Genomic DNA, 20,699 nt, shown 5'->3' with positions numbered 1-20,699 from the left:
TGCCACAGTTTATTTATCCATTCACCTACTGAAGGATGTCTCAGTTACTTTAAGGTTTGGTGATTATGAATGAAGTTACTACAAACATTAGTACACAGGTTTTTGTGTGGATATAAATTTTCAATTCCTTTGGGTAAATACCAAAGACCTTGACTGCTGGATCACATGGTAAGAGTATGAGAACTCTTCCCATGGAGACTGCCATGTGAAGAAGAAGACAGAGATCAAGGTGAGGCCTCTGAAATCCAAGGTCACTAAGGACTGCCAGGGAATCACCAGAAGGTAGAGAAGAGGCATGGAACAGATTCTCCCTCACAGCCCTCTACAAGAAACTAACCTTGTCTCAGACTTCTAACCTGTAGAACTGTGAGGAAATAAATTTCTGTTACTTAAATCACCTGGCCTGTGGTACTTTGCTATGGCAGCCTTAGCAAAGGAATATAGTATCAATGCTTTTTTACTAAATTGATGAATAAGATGCATAACCTTGGGATAATCATGTTTATTCTTTTTCTTTTAATGTTTGTTTATTTTTGAGAGAGAGAGAGAGAGAGAGAGAGAGAGAGCGCGCGTGCAGGTAGGGGAGGGGCAGACAGAGAGGCAGACATAGAATCTGAAGCAGGTTCCAGGCTCTGAGCTGTCAGTGCAGAGCCCAACACGGAGCTCAAATCCATGAATCACAAGATCATGACCTGAGCCAACATCGGACACTTAACCGACTAAGCCACCCAGGCTCCCTCAATGTGTTTATTCTTAACTGTTTAAAACCTTTGAGATAATATTAGAGACATAGAAAAAAAATCTGGTAACTAACTTTTGTGACTTGAATTTAAATACTTATTTGATAATATACTTATGATTTTAATTTTAAAAGCATAACATAATTTGCAAAGTGTATTCAAATATATAAAATACTTGATCTTGTACATTAGTAATTTTAAATTATTATATTTTCAGGGCTAGTAAGTTGAAGTGTTTAAGATTTAGTTAAATGACTAGAAAGTTTAGAAAGTCCTTATCATTCCTGATAAGACTGCTGTGTTAGTCATTTAGAATATCTGAAAGACTGAAATGTACTAAATTTTTACATAGTTTCAGGCATGCAAAGAACTTAATTATATCTGTTTAGGACAAGTTATGAGTTAAGTGAACAAAGCAGACAGAAAGTTGTTTCTAATCTTAGACAAAGACTGTTAGATGCACAAATTGAAATAAAAGATGTGTCAAGAGAATGAGAAGACAAGCCACAGACTGGAAGAAAGTATTTGCAAAAGGCACATCTGATAAAGGATTGTTATCCAAAACATAAATTTTTTTAAAAACAATAAAAAAAAAACCTGGTTAAAAAATTGGGTCAAAGACCTTAACAGACACCTTGCCAAAGAAGATGTACAGATGCCAAATAAGCATATGCAAGATGTTCCACATCATACGTCATCAGAGAAATGTAACTGGAAACCACAAGGGGTTACCATGGCATACCTTTCAGATTGGCCAAAAGCCAAAAAAACACTGACAACACCAAATGCTGATCAGGATGTGAAGCAACAAGAACTCTCACTCATTGCTGCTGGGAATGCAAACTGTTACAGCCACCTTGGTGGACAGCTTGACAGTTTCCTACAAAACTAAACACACTCTTACCACCTAATCGAACAACTGAGATCCATGGTATTTACCCAAAGGAACTGAAAACTTACGTTTTCACCAAAAGTGAATCCTAATGTCAACTATGAACTTCGGATCATAATGACACGTCAGTGTAGGTTCATCTACTTCCTTCCTTGTAGGTTTCTAAGAATTCCCCATCATTTTCACACCTTAGTTCCAGTTCATGTTCTTTTTCTCCTTCTCCACACATTATAATCTCTTCTTAGAACCTCTCAGTGACCAGCCACTAGACTTCATGTTTCTATAACATTCTCTGTTTGTTATCATGGAATTGATTACATTTTATTGACATTATGCTTAGCGTATGTGTCTTCTATCAGATTATAAATTCAATGAGGACAGAGACTCTGCTTAATTCATATCTCTAATTCCTACACAGCAGGCACTCAATTAATGCTTATCAAACTGTTTTCTTTTGCGTCAATCAAGTGACAGTAAAGTTTTCTTCACCCCACTCAAGAGAGTGGTGAGAAAGGACAATCCCTGTGCTTCAAAGCAGGTGGGAATCACTGTGGACCATGACAAAGTGACAACAGCCCAGGCTGAGGGGTGTGACATTACCCAGTCTAGCCCTGGGATAGTCAAGATGCTAATGCTGCCACTGAGAAAGGACAGAGAAGGCAGGATGGGGAGAAGCAGGCTGGGACAGGTACCCACAGGCAGGGACACTAATCAGAGCCCACATTACCAGCCAAACAGGAACTGACAAGAGGAAAGGAAGGAGAGGCCCTGCCGTCAGCATGTGCAGGTGAATTTCTATACAAGGGATATTAACATTTGCTCTGTGTAGGATGAACTTCGCACGTACTTAAAGCAATAAAATGACATGACCAATCTGCAAAGATTAGAATTAAAATTATATAGCCCTCAATTTTAGTCATCAAATCATAGATAATGAAACTTATTGTACTGATAATGAAACTCACACTAGACAGGTTTAGTTATTGGTCTAAGGACACACAGCTAGAGACAAGCCATGTCAAGGAATTTAACCCACAGGTGCTGACTCCCTAGTACAAAATATTGTTATTTTAACTAACTGTCTTCCTGGGTCCCATCATTCATTTCGTTCAGGTCATTAGTGTTGGCTGAGTTAGGACCTACTAGAATCATAACTTATTTTCTGCATTTTGAATGAAGACAAGTAGGTATCAAATTATTATTATTTTAAAATCATTATCAAATGACTAACTAAAAAAGACTGATATGCCTCTCTCACCCCAGCCCAAACCAATTTTTTAAAATGAAGCACTTCACAGAAATTCACTTAAGATACTTAAAAACTTGTTTCACAAGTTTTGTTGTAACTGTATTTTGTTGTAACTATAGTCATAACTTGTAATCCAAAGAAAATGTATTAGAATGTTATTTTAGACTATCATAAGAAATGTAAGCAAAATTAAAGCAGAAAAAGGCATTCCCATCTTAGACATGAAACAAATGACTGTGCTAAGAAAAATAAAACCTCCTGTCATGACATAGTAAACATGTTCTCTAAATGAGTTGAATCATAAAACTAGTCTCCATTTACTTTAAAACCATGGCAGGACAATGGCTTAGGAAATCATATGTTTTTAAATGTTTTAGAGGTTTCCAACTTGTGTGATTTTCAGAGAAGATCTGCTTTTGATTTGCCTGTCATTCCTTTGCATTGTGTTGACTCACCAATGCACAAGTGAATTGTATGTAACCCCTAGGGATATTTAAAGGGACACATCTACCATGGGTACTATCAACACCCATCAGAGAATGATAAGGGAGGGGGAGAGAGAGAGAGAGAAAGAGATGGTCATCTTGGAGAATCACCACAACTCTGCTCCAGTAAAGTGGGAAAGCAGCAAACTATGCTTGGAGGGTGTGAGAATCATGTTATTTAACTTGATATTGAAAGCTGCCTGTTTCCAAAATGGAACTGAAGCAGCCGCTGACACAGGAAATATCCAAGAAAGCCAGTGAGGTTAAAAAAAAAAAATCACGGGTGCCTGGGTGGCTTAGTAGGTTAAGCATCTGACTCTTGCCCAGCCCCTGGGATCTATGCCTAGTGTAGAGCCTGCTTAAGATTCTTTCTCCCTCTCCCTCTGCCCCAACTCCAAAAAAAAAACAAAACAAAAAGAGAAACAAAAAAAAACCTCCACAAAAAACAAACAAACAAACAAACAAACAAAACCATCAGGGCTTGGATAAAAAGAAAATAAACATCTACTCAGTTTAATTCTACTGTCTCCAAACCTGGGCAATATGCCCTGTTAACTCTCTGAGTCTCTGCTTTCAGATGGGAGAAACCACATCCTAGGAGAGTTACCTTGAACTGGACCAAGTCTTCACAAGATATTTAACAGTGGGGTACCTGAATGACTCAGTTGAGCAGTCTGACACTTGATTTCAGTTCAGGTCCTGTTCTCACAGTTTCATGATGGGGGTGGGGCCTGCTTGAGACTCTCTGTCTCTCTCTCTCTCTACCCACCCCCTCTCAAAATAAAAAATAAAATTAAAAAAGAGAATAAAATAATTAAAAAAAGATACTGCGCAGTGATTATGCTTTGCTCCAGAAACAGATTTTATATTTTCCTTTATTCCAAACTATATGTTTAGATGTTTGCATGCTCAATAAACACCGAGTATGTGTAAGTTTAGAATACTGTGGTTTTAGAATACTGTGTTTTAAAGAAATGAACAATATTTGTCAGTAGATGTTAACTGCAAAACTACTTTCATTTCAGTGTTACTAAATATGGTTCTACCAAGCAAAAGAAAGGAGCTGAACCAAATATAAGTAAAACCCTGCCTCTAATGAGAGGGACTTAGAAGTAAACAAACCAATTAAAAATGATTCCCTGCTTCTAAGATAGCAACCTCTGGGGGAGGGAACTGCTAAGAAGATAAGCTCTTCTGATGACAAACACCCGGGAAAGGAGCTACAAAGAGGTCCAGCCCTGGTCAGAACCAGGAGCCGCTTGCCTCCTGTATGACATGCTTTTAGTTTGGAGGACGCCCTGAGATGCAGTCAACCTCTGTTGTTTCCCCCAAAACCAGTCAGCCCACAGAGCCAGAGCACCGTCCAAAGGATCACCTACCACGAGCAACATTCACCTTATGACCAAGGACTGGAGAAAAGGGTAGATGCTGCCTTTTTCTCTATTCACTGCACGCACAAATAAGTTGGCTTCTGCTTTAAGAGGCAGGAGTTCACCCCCATTGCCCCCCGGGCTTAAATCAACTTGTCTTTATAGGTACAAGCTGGGGGTGAGGGCAGGGTTAGGGAGGGAAAGTGATATAGCAGAAGGGGAGGAGCCAGATTTGAAAGTGAATTTTGCCAGGCAGAGTGAGAAAGGTACACTGGGAAGCAGTTGTGCCCAGGGAGAGACTGGGGTCAGGGTAGGGTTAGGGTTAAACTAATTAGTATCGTGCCAGCTGGCAGAGCAGCAAACGTTCTATTTCTACTCACAATGCGGCCAACCTAGGTTTACACTGTGCTGAAACACTCAGAGGAGGACAAGATCTTGGTCCTTTAAGCCAGAGAGCAAAAGACCCAAGTGGTCACCTATGATGCTTGGGACATCAGAAGGAAGTATAAGAAGGGGACCTGGAACATGGCTGAAACTCATGCTTCCAGAGCTGAACCAACAACAAACACATTTATTTTGCCAATAATAAAAGTATCTATTTTATCAGGAAATGTATTAGGGTTATCTCTGACTCTAGATACTACAGTTGAGATGTTGCTCCCAAAAGGTAGTCAGGTCAGGTTAACAGCACAGTTTTCAGCACAATACGACATGATACGACACTCTGACCTCAGAGCACATATAGGGATGTACAGCACTCTACTCCTTACATGAGATAGCCACAGTGAATTCTATAAGCTTAATAATCACTTGATTGTCAACCAATATGCCATCCTCACCATTTCTCTCCCAGCTCTCCAGCAAAAGCTGCTACTGGTCAAGCAAATTCTCCCATCCTCATGTATCCATCCAGTCACCCTGCCAACCTTTGCTGTTGTTCTCTTTTATGAGGGTGGAGTAGGGAAATGAGAGTCACACACTGGCCACTGTAAGAACCAGGCATCTGTCTTGCTGGGAGAAAGTTCTTCATATTATAGGTAAGCAGAGAGTACAAGCTTCCTCCAAAACCTTCAGAAATCTTATCAAACAATGGTTTCTTTGTTCCACTTTACAGCATTAAGCTTTTTAATGCGTCAACAGAGAGAAGGTCCCCCCCAATCATCTCCTTGCTACCTAGGTACCACAGAGCCACTGAGTTTCCCTATTTGAACTGCAATTTACTGGTTATGGAGTTGTAAGCCCAGTGGTTACAAGCACAGGTTACAAGCTGTGTTGACAGCTCAGAGCCTGGAGCCTGCTTCAGATTGTGTGTCTCCCTCTCTCTCTGTCCCTCCTCCGCTCATGCTCTATCTCCTTCTCTCTCTCTCTTAAAAATAAATAAACATTAAAACAAATTAAAATAAAAAGAGACTAAGGCCAAACATACATAAATGAATGTAAAAGGAAACATAACCAGAATAACTTAAAAGCATCAGAAAACAGCATCAGTCATATCTATGGCATCAGGTTTGATGATGATTTCTTAGCAAAATACAGATAACCCAAAAAGAAAACAGAATTTAAACAGATAAGTATCACAGAAGAATCAGAAAACTGATTAAAGACCCAATATGAAAAAGGCCCAGGACCAGAGGCACATATGGCTGAGTTTTATCTAACCTTAATTCAAAGTTTTAAATATCACTGATCCCCAATCTTCTCTAATGACAGAAATAACCTAGGGTGCTTGTAAAAGGCCCAGCTGACTAGGTCTCTTCCGTGGAAATTTCTATATAGAAGAGGACCTATGTATCTGTGTCCAGGTGCTTTATGTCTTCAGAGACACTGGGAGCTAATTTTAACTCTGATTTAAACTTTTATAGGCCAAAGAAAAAAGATAAAAAGCTCACTGGCATACCTTTAATACGCAAATCTGATAAAGATATAACAGAAAACTAAAACAGTAGGTAAATCTCACTGATGAATATAGATGCAAAAATTCTAAATAAAACACCAGGGAATGTAATCCAGAAATTTATCTAAAGAGAAGCACAGTTTGATTCCATTATATTTATTCCAGAAACGTAAGGATACTTACATATCAAGAAATCTATCAACATGATAGATGTCAACAAGTTGCTGTAGAAAAATATGATGCCAACTGATGAAGAAAAGGCATTTGATAAGTCTGCAGGATTCCTAATAACAGCCCTCAGCAAAGCAGCAATAAAAGGCAATCATTATGATAAATGCTCTTCATCAGAAATAAGAGCAAAACAGTGAAACCATTTTACTTAAAATCAGAAACAAGACAGGGAGACAAGTTATAATCATTTGTAATTAATACTGACTTAGACTCTAAGTCTTAGAAGCTCTAAGTACACAAAAGAATAGGATGACTGACATAACAGGAAAAAAGTATAAAACTCTTCTTTTCACTGATAACATGATCATATATTTACATAAGACTACTAGCAGAAAAAAACATTTAGAATTACACCAAAACCCATGACCTGGTTAGGAAAAAAACCTAAAAGCTTAAGTTCTACATAAATAAAACTATAAATTATTAAAAACTCAAACAACATCTAAACAAATAGAAAGGCAGGTCATGACCCGTGATGAGAAAACATAAATAACATGATAAAAATAACAATGCCACAAAAGTTACTAAAATACAATTCTCATTAGAATTCCAGCAGGGGTTTCAGAACTGAATAAGTTGATCTTAAAGTCTATACAGAGAAACAAATGACAGACATTAGCTTAGGCAAGGATTAAAAAGAAGAAAGTGAGAAGAGGACATGCCTTTCTTGGTAGGATGCTTTACTAAAAATATAATATCAAACCACTGTAATTGTCAACAGAATATTGATATAGAGACAGAAACATAGATTGGTGGATAAAATAATGACTCAGAAAGAGATTCCATTCTATATAAGACTTTAATATAGGATAAGTCAATCCAGTAGGCAAAGGGTAGTTATTTAACGTAGTGAGGCATGACTGGCTCTCCATTGGGAAGAGAATAAAAGTGGTACCCCATTTGGCACTATGTAAAAAATCAATTTCAAATGGATCAAATATATTTAATATATTAAGTATATGTTTTTAAACTTTCAAAACAATCTAGGAGTCTACATGTATAATCCAGAGAAAGTGGAAAATTTCTAAACCAAGACTAGAACCCAGATGTTATAAACAAAAAAAAGACTTGTCTGAATATACAAAAATGAAAACCCTATTTTTATATGGTAAAAGTAATGACAAAAAGTTAAGAAAAAAAAAGTATAAGTATGCCATGGACCAGCGATACAACTGAAAACATATTTAAAACACAAATGATAAAAAAATATAATGTCAATAATATTCAATGGGAAGAAACTGGCATAAAACATAGAAATGACTCAATAAAAGGGCAACATACATACATATATGTTCATAAAAAGCAAATCCAAGCAGCTAACACAAAAAATAAAAAAAAAATGAAAAAAAGGAAAGATGCTCAAATTCACTCTTAGTTAAGGATATGCAAACTTGAAATGAGAGGTTACATACACCCGTCAGATTACCAAATATTTAAAAAGCTACAACACATGGCAGAGATGGTGGTGTAGGGGACTCACATACATTGCTGGTAGAAATATCAAATGTTTTATAGTTGTTAGAAAGCAATTTTGCAATTCATATTCAAATTTAAAATACACATACCCTATGACCCAGCAATCCCACCACTAGGGACCTATCCCACTGAGATAAAAGCACCAAGAAATAAAAACAAATTACGGCCTTGTTCAGTGACAAAGACTTAGAAACATTAATAGTTGTATGCCCAGTTATATCTGAATGGCAGAATAAATTATGGTAGTACATACCATGGAACACTATGTTGCCTTTAAGAGGACTTATTGGGAGCACTTGGGTGGATCAGTTGGTAAGCGTCCGACTTTGGCTCAGGTCATGATCTCACGGTTTGTGGGTTCGACCCCCATGTTGGCTCTGTGCTGACAGCTCAGAGCCTGGAGCTTGCTTTGGATTCTGTGCCCTCTCTCTCTGTCCCTCCCCTGCTCATGCTCATGCTCTGTCTTTCTTAGAGATAAATAAACATTAAAAAAAATTTAAGAGGACTGATTTAGTGCTACACTAGATGACTTGAAGGGATTTCCTCAAGGTATTGCAGAGTGAGAGAAACCAGGTATAGAAAAATGTGTGTAATACCAGTTAGAGTGGCTAAAGTTAACAACTCAAGAAACAACAGATGTTGGTGAGGATGTGGAGAAAGTGGAACCCTTTTGCACTGCGGGTGGGAATGCAAACTGGTGCGGCCACTCAGGAAAACAATATAGAGGTTCCTCAAAAAATTAAAAACAGAACTACCCTACGACCCAGCAATTGCACCCCTAGGAATCTATCCAAAGGATACAAAAATGCTGATTCAAAGGGGCACATGCACCCCAATATTTATACCAGTGCTATCAACAACAATCAAATTATGGAAAGAGCCCACTGTCCATCAACTGATGAATGGATTAAGAAGATGGTGTGCATACACACACACACACACACACACACACACACACACACACTACTTGGAGATGAAAAGAATGAAATCTTGCCATTTGCAACAACGTGGATGGAAACGGAGGGTATTATGCTAAGTAAAATAAGTCAGCCAGAGAAAAACAGACACCACATGATTTCACTCATATGTGGAATTTGAGAAAATTAACAGATGATCATAGAGGAAGGGAAGGAAAAATAAGATATAAACAGAGAGGGAGGCAAACCATAAGAGACACTTAAATATAGAGAACTGAGGGTTGATGGGGAGGGTTGAGGGGGTAGGGGAGGTAGGTGATGGACATTAAGGAGGGCACTTGTTGGGATGAGCACTGGGTGTTATATGTAAGTGATGAATCACTGGGTTCTATTCCTGAAGACAAGACTATACTGTATGTTAACTGGCCTGAGAATGAATGTATATATATGTATGCATATGTACATATGTATATGTATATGTACATATATGTACATGTACATATATATATGTGTGTGTATAACAGAAAAATGTGTGTAATATAATACCATATTAATAAAACAATGTCCATCCCTCCAGATTCATGTGCATGTACATGTGTGTTTACACATGTATACATGGTGTCTGTAAGCAGGACTTAATAAGCAAGGAGATAAATATGAAATGCGGGATTATAAATGCTGAGTTGTTAACATCCATTTGCTGGGGAAAGGGAAAAAGAGCAGATATGGATGGAGGGGGTGAGATGGGGAAGAGCAAGATGAACAAAAAAGAAGTCTTATAAAAGGCTGCGCTAGAAAGTGACAAGGTGATCCTCAAATTCACATAGAAATTCCAGGGACTCAAAACAATTGGGAAAAAGAACAAAGTTAGGGGAATCACACTTTCCAATTTCAAAACCTATTACAAAACCACAGTAATCAAGTGTGGGACTAGCAGAAACACGTAGAGGTAATTATAATAGAACTGAGAGTTCAGAAATAAATCTATACATTTATGGTCAACTGATCTTTTTTTAAAAATTTTTAAAAATGTTTATTTATGTTTGAGAGACAGAGACAGAGTGTGAGTGGGTGAGGGGCAGAGGGAGAGGGAGACACAGAATCTGAAGCAGGCTCCAGGCTCCAAGCTGTCAGCACAGAGCCCGACGCAGGGCTCAAACTCACGAACCGTGAGATCATGACCCAAGCAAAGTTGGACACTTAACCAACTGAGCCACCAGGCGCCCCTTCTTTCTTTTTTTTTTTTAAGTTTATTTATTTTGAGAGAGGGAGAGAGAGTGAGTCGGGGAGAAGCAGAGAGAGAGAGGAACAGAATCCCAAGTGGGCTCATCACTGTCAGCACAAAGCCTCCCGTAGGGCTTGATCTCATGAACCATGGGATCATGACCTAAGGTGAAATCAAGAATCATATGCTTAACTGACTGAGACACCAAGGTACCTCAATTTTCTTTTTTTAAATGTTTATTTATTTTAGAGACAGAGAGAGAGAGAGAGAGAGAGAGAGTGTATGTGAGCACGAGGGGGCAGGGGCAGAGAGAGAGGGGGACAGAGGTTGTGAAGTGGGTCTGTGCTAAAAGCAGAGAGCCCGATGTGGGGCTCAAACTCAGGAACAGTGAGATCATGACCTGAGCTGAAGTCAGATGCTTAACCCACTGAGCGACCCAGGCGCCTCTATGGTCAACTGATTTTCACAAAGATGCCAAACCCAGCAATGGGGAAAGAACAGTCTTCAGCAAATGGTTGTGGTACAACTGAATATCTACATGCAAAAGAAGCTATCTCACATCAGACACAAATATTAACTCAAAGTGGAACAGTAACCTGTATACAAGAGTGAAAACAATACAGCTCCTGGAAGAATATTTAGGTATGAATTTCTGTGACTTTGGATGAGTCAATAGTTTCCTATATATGACACAAAAATAACAAGCAACAAAAGACGAATGGATAAACTGGACATCATAAAAATTAAAAACATGTATACTTGCAAAGGACACCATCAAGAAAGTGAAAAGATAATAGGAGCGTCTGGGTGGCTCAGTCATTTAAGTGTCCGACTTCAGCTCAGGTCATGATCTCGCAATTTGTGAGTTTGGGCCCTGCGTCGGGCTCTGTGCTGATAGCTCAGAACCTGGAGCCTGCTTTGGATTCTGTGCCTCTCTCTCTCTCTGTTCCTCCCTGCCCTGTGCTCTGTCTCTCTCTCTTTATCTCTCAAAATTAAAGTTTAAAAAAAAAGAAAAAAGAAAAAAGAAGGTAAAAAGATAACAAAAGGGAGACAATTTTTGCAAATCACTTATCTGATAAGGGACTTGTATTTACAACATAAATAATCCTTAACAATTCAATAATAAAAACGCAACCCAATTTTTTAAAAAGGTAAAGGGTATGAATAGACATTTCTTCACACAAGATATGTAAATGACCAATAAGTACACGTAAAGAAGTTCAGGGTCATAAGCCATTAGGTAAATGCAAATCAAAACCACAATAAGGTACCACTTCACGCCCACTAGGATGGCTATAATAAAAAAGACAGATAATAGTAAATGTTGGGGAGGATATGGAGAAACTGGAAACTTTGCGCACTGCTGGTTAGAATGTAAACTAGTGCAGCTGCTTTGGAAAACAGTCTAGCAGTTCCTCAAAAGGTTCAACACAGTGTTACCCTATGACTCAGTAGTTCCACTCCTAGGTATACACCAAAGAGAAATGGAAACTTACGTCCACACAAAAAATTGTACATGAGTGTTCACAGCTGCATTATTCATGATAGCCCCCAAATGGAAACAACCCAAATGTTTATCAACTGATGACCGGATAAATAACATGAAGTATATCCATAAAATGAGGTATTATTCAACAATGAAAAGAAATGAACTACTGACACATGCTCCATCCAACATGCGTGCACCTTGAAAACATTACTATGCTAAATGAGAGAAGCTAGCCACACAGGAGGATGTATTGCATCACTCTGTTTATGTGAAATGTCCAGAATAAAATGATCCATGGTGACAGAAAGCAAAAATGGGTAAGAATGAGGAGGAACTCCTAATCACTAGCATGTTTCTTTTGGGAGTGAAAAATTTAGAACATGAAAATATTCTAAAAATGATTATGATGATGGATGCATAATTCTGAATATACTAAAAGTCATTAAAATGTACACTCTAAATGGCTGACTTGTATGGTATGTGAATTACATCTTAATAAAGTTGTATTAAAAAACTGCACTAAAAAAAGACTCCACTAGCACTCCCATTTAGGTATTTATACAAAATGTAATATATATGGGAGATGCAAATATAAATGAAAGATTCAGAACAAAATGAAATTCAATTATATGTCATGGCCACCATCTCTTTACATATGAAGTAAATATTGTAAAATTCTAGTAAGTATTCTCGTTATTCTGTAAGGTTGTTTCAGTAATTAAAAGAATGATTCACATAAAACACTTAGTACAATGCCTGGGATATATTAATCACTCAATAAATGCTCATTCTTACCATTAGTGATGACAAAATGATATTTCCTAAAGAGGTTCCAAATGTCTTTCATACTTACCTCCATTGTAAAACCTATGACTTTGAAACATTGCTCAATTAATTCATATTGGGATTTATAGAAACTATTATTCATCATATCCTGTACTGTTCTGAGGTGGTCATTTTGTAGATATCTGAAAAAAATATGAAAGGATGGGTCAAAATCTAAAGTTCAATCAGAAGTGAAAATATTACTTATACCACCTTGTATAAGGTGGTGACCTTACCTGGGAGGCTTATTTTCAGGCAGTTTGTAATGCGCTAGTTTCTTCTTTTCAGCTAATCCAGCATAGATATAGTAAAAAATATGAAAATTTTTTTCTCCACTGAAAAAAGAAGACATTTTCAGTAAGGGGATTAGTAAGAATATTTACTAATTTAAAATTACTTGGCAATATAATTATCAGAACAACTGTGAGTGCTAACATGGGCTTCCCAGAAAATTTGATTTAGGCTTTTTATTGTTGTCGTCATCATTTTCAACAACCACTGTCATTAAATTCCAGACACGACTAACCACTTTATATGAATCATTCAATGCATGTTTGTGAGGGACTATTAGGCATTGTTCTAGACACTAGAATGTAGCAGGAGTGAAACAGTCAAAAATCCATAACCTCCTGCAGTTTACACAGAAAAACAAATTAATTATATGTACAGCATACCAGATGGTCATAAGTGTTACATTATCTCATTTACCTGCCACAGCCCCCTAGTTACTCATGGGCTCCCATCATTTTACAATCATGGACCCTGAGACTTAGAGGGGCTACCATTCTCCCCTCAGCTCATACAGCTGATGGCTAAATTGGATTCAAATCAGGGCTGTTTCATTCCAAAGTCTTTAACTACTTTGTTAAATGTTTTTTTCTGGGGCTCACTTGCATGAGAAATCTGTTTCTTAGGACTCTCAAATTCCATTATTCTGTGGTCTACATATTAACAGCATTCCCCAGATCCTGGAATAATACAAATAAGGGAATAACAGTAATAATTTATTCAATTATGTATGCATATGCATATATGTATATATATACATGTATATATATGCTTACATATTATAAAATCAGTGATAACAGTGATACAAGGGACTGGAGAGAGAAATTAGGATTATTTTGTTATTATAGGGTGCTGACTCTAGTGTTATTTGAAAGTAGACTTACATTAGTGGTAAATATATATTAAAAACTCTAAGGCAACCACTAAAAAACTAAAAAACAATAAATATTACCAAAATACGCTAAGAAAGGAGAGAAAATGGAATGACAGAAAATGCTCAATTAAAATGACAAAATGCAGAAAAAGAATGGGAAACACAAATAGGAACAAAGAATAAGGGCAGCAATTAGAAAGCATTAACAAATATAACAGATATTAATCCAACTATATCAGTAATCACTCTGAACATCAATGGTTTAAATATACCAATTAAAAACAAATTGTTAGAGGGATCAAAAAATAAGACCTATACATATGTTGCCTGCGAGAAACTCACTTTAAATATAAATGAATGGATAAAGAGGAATATACCATGCTAACATTAATCAAAAGAAAGCTGGAACAGCTATATTAATTTCAGACAGAGCACACTTCAAAGCAAGGAAGTTATCAGGGATTAAGAAGTATATTACAATAATGATAAGGGGTTCACTTCTCCAAGGGACAGATCCCATAGGCAGAAGAAAAGCAGTAAGGATACAGGTAAATGCACCAATAACATCAATCAACTGGATATAACTGATATAGACTACTTCACCCAACAACAGCAGAATTCACATTCTTCTCAAACTCATATAGGACATTCACCAAGACAGACCACATCTTAAGCCATAAAACACACCTTAACAAGTTAAAAATAACTGACATCATATATCTCTGCTCTTAGACCACAATGGAATTAAACTAGAAGTCAATAACAGAAATATAACCAGAAAATTCCAAAATATGTGGAGATTAAACAATGTAGTTCTAAATAGCACACGGGTCAAAAGAGAAATATTAAAAGAAATTTTAAAATATTTTGAATTGGGTGAGAATGAAAATACAACTTACCAAATTTGTGGGATGCAGCGAAAGCAGTGTTTAGACAGCTATTTATAGCATTGAATGCATATATTAAAAAGAAAAGAGATCTAAAAACATAAGTTTTCATTTTAGGAAACTAGAAAATGAGCAAATTAAACCCAAAGTAAGCAGAAGAAAAGAAATAAGAAATAGAGCAGAAATCAATGAAATTAGAAACCAGAAATTAGTACAGAAAGATCAATGAAACCAAAAGCTTTACAAAAAAACAAAACAACAACAACAAAAAAATAAGCTCCTAGTCTGGCTAAGGAAAAGAAAAAAAAAGAGGACAAAAGTTACTAGTAACAGAAAAAAAAGAAGGGACCTCAATCACCCAAGGTCCCACTGAAATTAAAAGGATAATAAAAGGATACTATAAGCAACTCAATCCCTCAAAACTGAGATGAAAGACCAATTCTTTGAAAGACCCAATATGCCAAAACTCACACAAGAAGAAACAGATCATTTAAATAGGCTCAAAATCTATTAAAGAAGTTGAATCAATAATTAACAATCTTCCAAACTAGAAAGGTCCAGATGGGTTCACTGGTGAATTATGCCAAATACTTCATGCAGAATTTACACCAATTCTCTACAATCCCTTTCAGAAGACAGAAGCAAAGTGAACACTTACACTCATTCAATGAGGCTAGAATTACCCTAATACAAAAACCAAATAAAGATATTATAAGAAAACTATAGACTAATATCTCTCATGAATATAAGTGAAAAAATCCTGAACAAAACATTAGCAAATTGAATCCAGCAATGAATAAACAGAATTATACACCATGACCAAGTGGGATATATCCCAAGTACACATGCATGGTTCGTTCGATGTTCAAAAATCAATCCATGTATTCTATCATATCAACAGGCTAAAGAAGAAAAATCACATGATCATACCAATAGATGCACAAAAAGCATTTGATAAAATCCAATAGCCATTCATGACAAAAGCTCTCAGTAAACTAGGAATAGAGGGGAACTTCCTTAACTTGGTAAAGAATATCCACAAAAAAACCTACAGATAAAAATCATATTTAATGTTGAGAAACTGAAAGTTTTCACACTAAGATCAAGAACAAGGTAAAGATGTCCCCTCTCACCTGCTTTTCAATATTGCACTGGAAGTCCTAACTCATGCCTACAGTTTGAGAGGGGAGAAATAAAACAGTCTTTCTTCACAGATGACTTTATCATCTGTATAGAAAATGCTAAAGAATTGACAAAAAAATTCCTCAAACTAGTAAGCAATTATAGCGAGTCTGCAGGGTACAGGTTAAATACAAAATCAATCCCACCTAAAATCCCAGCAAGTTATTTTGTGGATACTAACAAACAGATTCTAAAGTTTATATGGAGAAGCAAAAGACCCAGAAGGGCCAACTCAGTATTTAACAAGAAAAAAATTTAAAGGACTGATATTGCCTGACTTCAAGAATTCCTATGAAGCTTTCAAAATCCGGACAGTGTGGTATTGACAAAAACACAAGAGACAAATAGAACAATGAGACAGATGGAGAGCCCAGAATAAATATAGTCCACTGATCCTTTAAAAAAATTTTTTTAATATTTATTTTTGAGAGAGACAGAGAGACAGAGAATGAGCGGGGGAGGGCTGGAAGAGAAGGAGACACAGAATCTGAAGCAGGCTCCAGGCTCTGAGCTGTCAGCACAGAGCCCGACGTAGGGCTTGAACTCACAGACCATGAGATCATGACCTGAGCAGAAGTCGGAGGCTTAACTGAGCCACCCAGGTACCCCACCACTGATTGCTGACAATGAAGCAAAGACCAAAAAAAAAAAAAAAAAATCCAAATGCAGACTTTACACCGTCCACAAAAATTAACTCAAAATGGGTCATAGACCTAAATGTGTAAAACACAAAACTATAAAACTCTTAGAAGATCAAATAAGAGAAGAGCTGATGCTGGATATGGTAATGACTTTTTAGATACAACAACAAAGTCATGATCCATGAAAGAAATGATGGATAAGCTGGACTTCATTAAAATTAAAAACTTTCTGCTCTGTTAAAAGCATTTTCAGTAATCGAAAAAAGCCTATGACAGAGATGGCGGCATAGGAGACTCTGGGCTCACCGCATCCTGCAGATCACTTAGATTCCACCCACACCTGCCTAAATAACCCAGAAAACTGCCAGAAGACTCGCAGAACGGATTCTCTGCAGCCAAGAGCACACTAGAGGCCCACAGAAGAGGGTAGGAAGGGCAGAGAGGCAGTGCGCGCTGCACGGACTGGCGGGAGGGAGCTGGGGCGGAGGGGCAGCCACCCAGCCAAGCAGAGCCCCCGGAGACTGGCTTGCAAAAGCGGAGGGGCCTGACGGAGTGTGTTCTGACAGCAAGCAGGACTTAACATCTGGGAGGTTATAAGTTAACAGCTCTGCTCAGAGAGAGCGGGAGGACTAGAGGACAATGGGAGGGAGAGTTGTTGGGCCCCAGACAACAGAGCTCAGCTTGGCCAGGAACAAAGGCGCTCGCCAGCGCCATCTCCCTCGCCCATCCCCCAGCCAAAATCCCAAAGGGAACTTGCTTGCACCGCACAAACATCCAACCCTGTGCTTCTGCGGATCCATACCTCCGGAGGCGGGTCTGACTCCCTCCCGGTGCCACAGGGCCCCTCCCAAAGCAGATCACTGAAGGAGAAACTAGCTGAGCCTGCCCCTCCCACCCCTGTGCACCTTGCCAATCCACCCCAGCTAATACGCCAGATCCCCAGCACCACAAGCCTGGCAGTGTGCAAGTAGCCCAGACGGGCCACGCCACCCCACAGTGAATCCCGCCCCTAGGAGAGGGAAAGAGAAGGCACACACCAGTCTGACTGTGGTCCCAGCGGTGGGCTGGGGGCAGACATCAGGTCTGACTGCGGCCCCGCCCACCAACACAAGTCATTCAAACAGCACAGGGGAAGTGCCCCACAGTTCCCCACCACTCCAGGGACTATCCAAAATGAGGAAACAGAAGAATTCCCCTCAAAAGACTCTCCAGGAAATAATGACAGCTAACGAACTGATCAAAAATGATTTAAACAATATAACAGAAAGTGAATTTAGAATAATAGTCATAAAATTAATCGCTGGGCTTGAAAACAGTATAGAGGACAGCAGAGAATCTATTGCTACAGAGATCAAGGGACTAAGGAACAGCAAGGAGGAGCTAAAAAATGCCATTAATGAGCTGCAAAATAAAATGGAGATGACCACAGCTCGGATTGAAGAGGCAGAGGAGAGAATAGGTGAACTAGAAGATAAAATTATGGAAAAAGAGGAAGCTGAGAAAAAGAGAGATAAAAAAAAAATCCAGAAGTATGAGGGGAAAACTAGAGAACTAAGTGATGCACTAAAGAGAAATAATCTACGCATATTTGGTATTCCAGAGGAGGAAGAGAGAGGGAAAGGTGCTGAAGGTGTACTTGAAGAAATAATAGCTGAGAACGTCCCTGATCTGGGGAAGGAAAAAGGCATTGAAATCCAAGAGGCACAGAGAACTCCCTTCAGACGTAACTTGAATCGATCTTCTGCATGACATATCATAGTGAAACTGGCAAAATACAAGGATAAAGAGAAAATTCTGAAAGCAGCTAGGGATAAACGTGCTCTAACATATAAAGGGAGACCGATAAGACTCGTGACGGATCTCTCTACTGAAACTTGGCAGGCCAGAAAGGAATGGCAGGAAATCTTCAATGTGATGAACAGAAAAAAGATGCAGCCGAGAATCCTTTATCCAGCAAGTCTGTCATTTAGAATAGACGGAGAGATAAAGGTCTTCCCAAACAAACAGAAACTGAAGGAATTCGTCACCACTAAACCAGCCCTACAAGAGATCCTAAGGGGGATCCTGTGAGACAAAGTACCAGAGACATCGCTACAAGCATGAAACCTACGGACATCACAATGACTCTAAACCCATATCTTTCTACAATAACACTGAATGTAAATGGACTAAATGCACCAACCAAAAGACATAGGGTATCAGAATGGATAAAAAAACAAGACCCATCTATTTGCTGTCTACAAGAGACTCATTTTAGACCTGAGGACACCTTCAGATTGAGAGTGAGGGGATGGAGAACTATTTATCATGCTACTGGAAGTCAAAAGAAAGCTGGAGTCGCCATACTTATATCCGACAAATGAGACTTTAAATTAAAGGCTTTAACAAGAGATGAAGAAGGGCATTATATAATAATTACAGGGTCTATCCATCAGGAAGAGCTAACAATTATAAATGTCTATGTGCTGAATACGGGAGCCCCCAAATATATAAAACAATTACTCACAAAAATAAGCAACCTTATTGATAAGAATGTGCTAATTGTAGGGGACTTTAACACTCCACTTACAGAAATGGATTGATCATCTAGACACACGGTCAATAAAGAAACAAGGGCCCTGAATGATACAGTGGATCAGATGGACTTGACAGATATATTTAGAACTCTGCATCCCAAAGCAACAGAATATACTTTCTTCTCGAGTGCACATGGAACATTCTCCAAGACAGATCACATACTGGGTCACAAAACAGCCCTTCATAAATATACAAGAATTGAGATCATACCATGCATACTTTCGGACCACAATGCTATGAAGCTTGAAATCAATCACAGGAAAAAGACTGGAAATCCTCCAAAAGCATGGAGGTTAAAGAAACCCTACTAAAGAATGAATGGGCCAACCAGGCAATTAGAGAAGAAATTAAAAAATATATGGAAACAAACAAAATGAAAATACAACAATCCAAATGCTTTGGGATGCAGCGAAGGCAGTCCTGAGAGGAAAATACATTGCAATCCAGAACTATCTCAAGAAACAAGAAAAATCCCAAATACAAAATCTAACAGCACACCTAAACGGAATAGAAGCAGAAGAGCAAAGATACCCCAAACCCAGCAGAAGAAGAGAAATAAGAAAGATCAGATCAGAAATAAACAATATAGAATCTAAAAAAACTGTAGAGCAGATCAATGAAACCAAGAGTTGGTTTTTTGAAAAAATAAACAAAATTGATAAACCTCTAGCCAGGCTCCTCAAAAAGAAAAGGGAGATGGCCCAAATAGATTACAATCATGAATGAAATGGAATTATACAACCAATCCCTCAAAGATACAAGCAATTATCAGGGAATACTATGAAAAATTATATGCCAACAAACTGGACAACCTGGAAGAAATGGACAAATTCCTAAACACCCACACGCTTCCAAAACTCAATCAGGAGGAAATAGAAAGCTTGAACAGACCCATAACCAGTGAGGAAATTGAATCAGTTATCAGAAATCTCCCAACAAATAAGAGTCCAGGACCAGATGGCTTCCCAGGGGAGTTCTACCAGATGTTTAAAGCAGAGATAATACCTATCCTTCTCAAGCTATTCCAAAAAATAGAAAGGGAAGGAAAACTTCCAGACTCATTCTATGAAGCCAATATTACTTTGATTCCTAAACCAGACAGAGACCCAGCAAAAAAGAAGAACTACAGGCCAATATCCCTGATGAATATGGATGCAAAAATTCTCAATAAGATACTAGCAAATTGAATTCAACAGCATATAAAAAGAATTATTCACCATGATCAAGTGGGATTCATTCCTGGGATGCAGGGCTGGTTCAATATTCACAAATCAATCAATGTGATACATCACATTAATAAAAGAAAAGATAAGAACCATATGATCTTGTCAATCGATGCAGAAAAAGCATTTGACAAAATTCAGCATCCTTTCTTAATAAAAACCCTCGAGAAAGTCGGGATAGAAGGAACATACTTAAACATCATAAAAGCCATTTATGAAAAGCCCACAGCTAAC

General features: G+C 38.0%; 1 protein-coding gene across 6 annotated transcripts in view; it reads right to left on the bottom strand.

Annotated features, from left to right (window-relative positions):
- Positions 1–20,699, bottom strand: part of MYO3A (myosin IIIA) — a 239,162-nt gene that overhangs the window by 98,421 nt on the left and 120,042 nt on the right. For all 6 annotated transcript variants that reach the window (XR_008299958.1, XM_027073673.2, XM_027073674.2 and 3 more), the window contains exons 15-16: positions 13,030–13,128; positions 12,822–12,936 (exon numbers count right to left, since the gene is read on the bottom strand). Coding sequence is in view for 5 of the 6 variants with exons in the window: in XM_027073673.2 (XP_026929474.1) it covers positions 12,822–12,936; positions 13,030–13,128 (214 nt within the window). In the remaining variant the exon portion in view is untranslated. The remainder of the gene's footprint in view (positions 1–12,821; positions 12,937–13,029; positions 13,129–20,699) is intronic.

This window comes from Acinonyx jubatus, chromosome B4 (assembly GCF_027475565.1).
Source record: "Acinonyx jubatus isolate Ajub_Pintada_27869175 chromosome B4, VMU_Ajub_asm_v1.0, whole genome shotgun sequence".
Classification (NCBI taxonomy): Eukaryota; Metazoa; Chordata; class Mammalia; order Carnivora; family Felidae; genus Acinonyx; species Acinonyx jubatus.
This window is presented reverse-complemented; position numbering and strand designations above follow the sequence as displayed.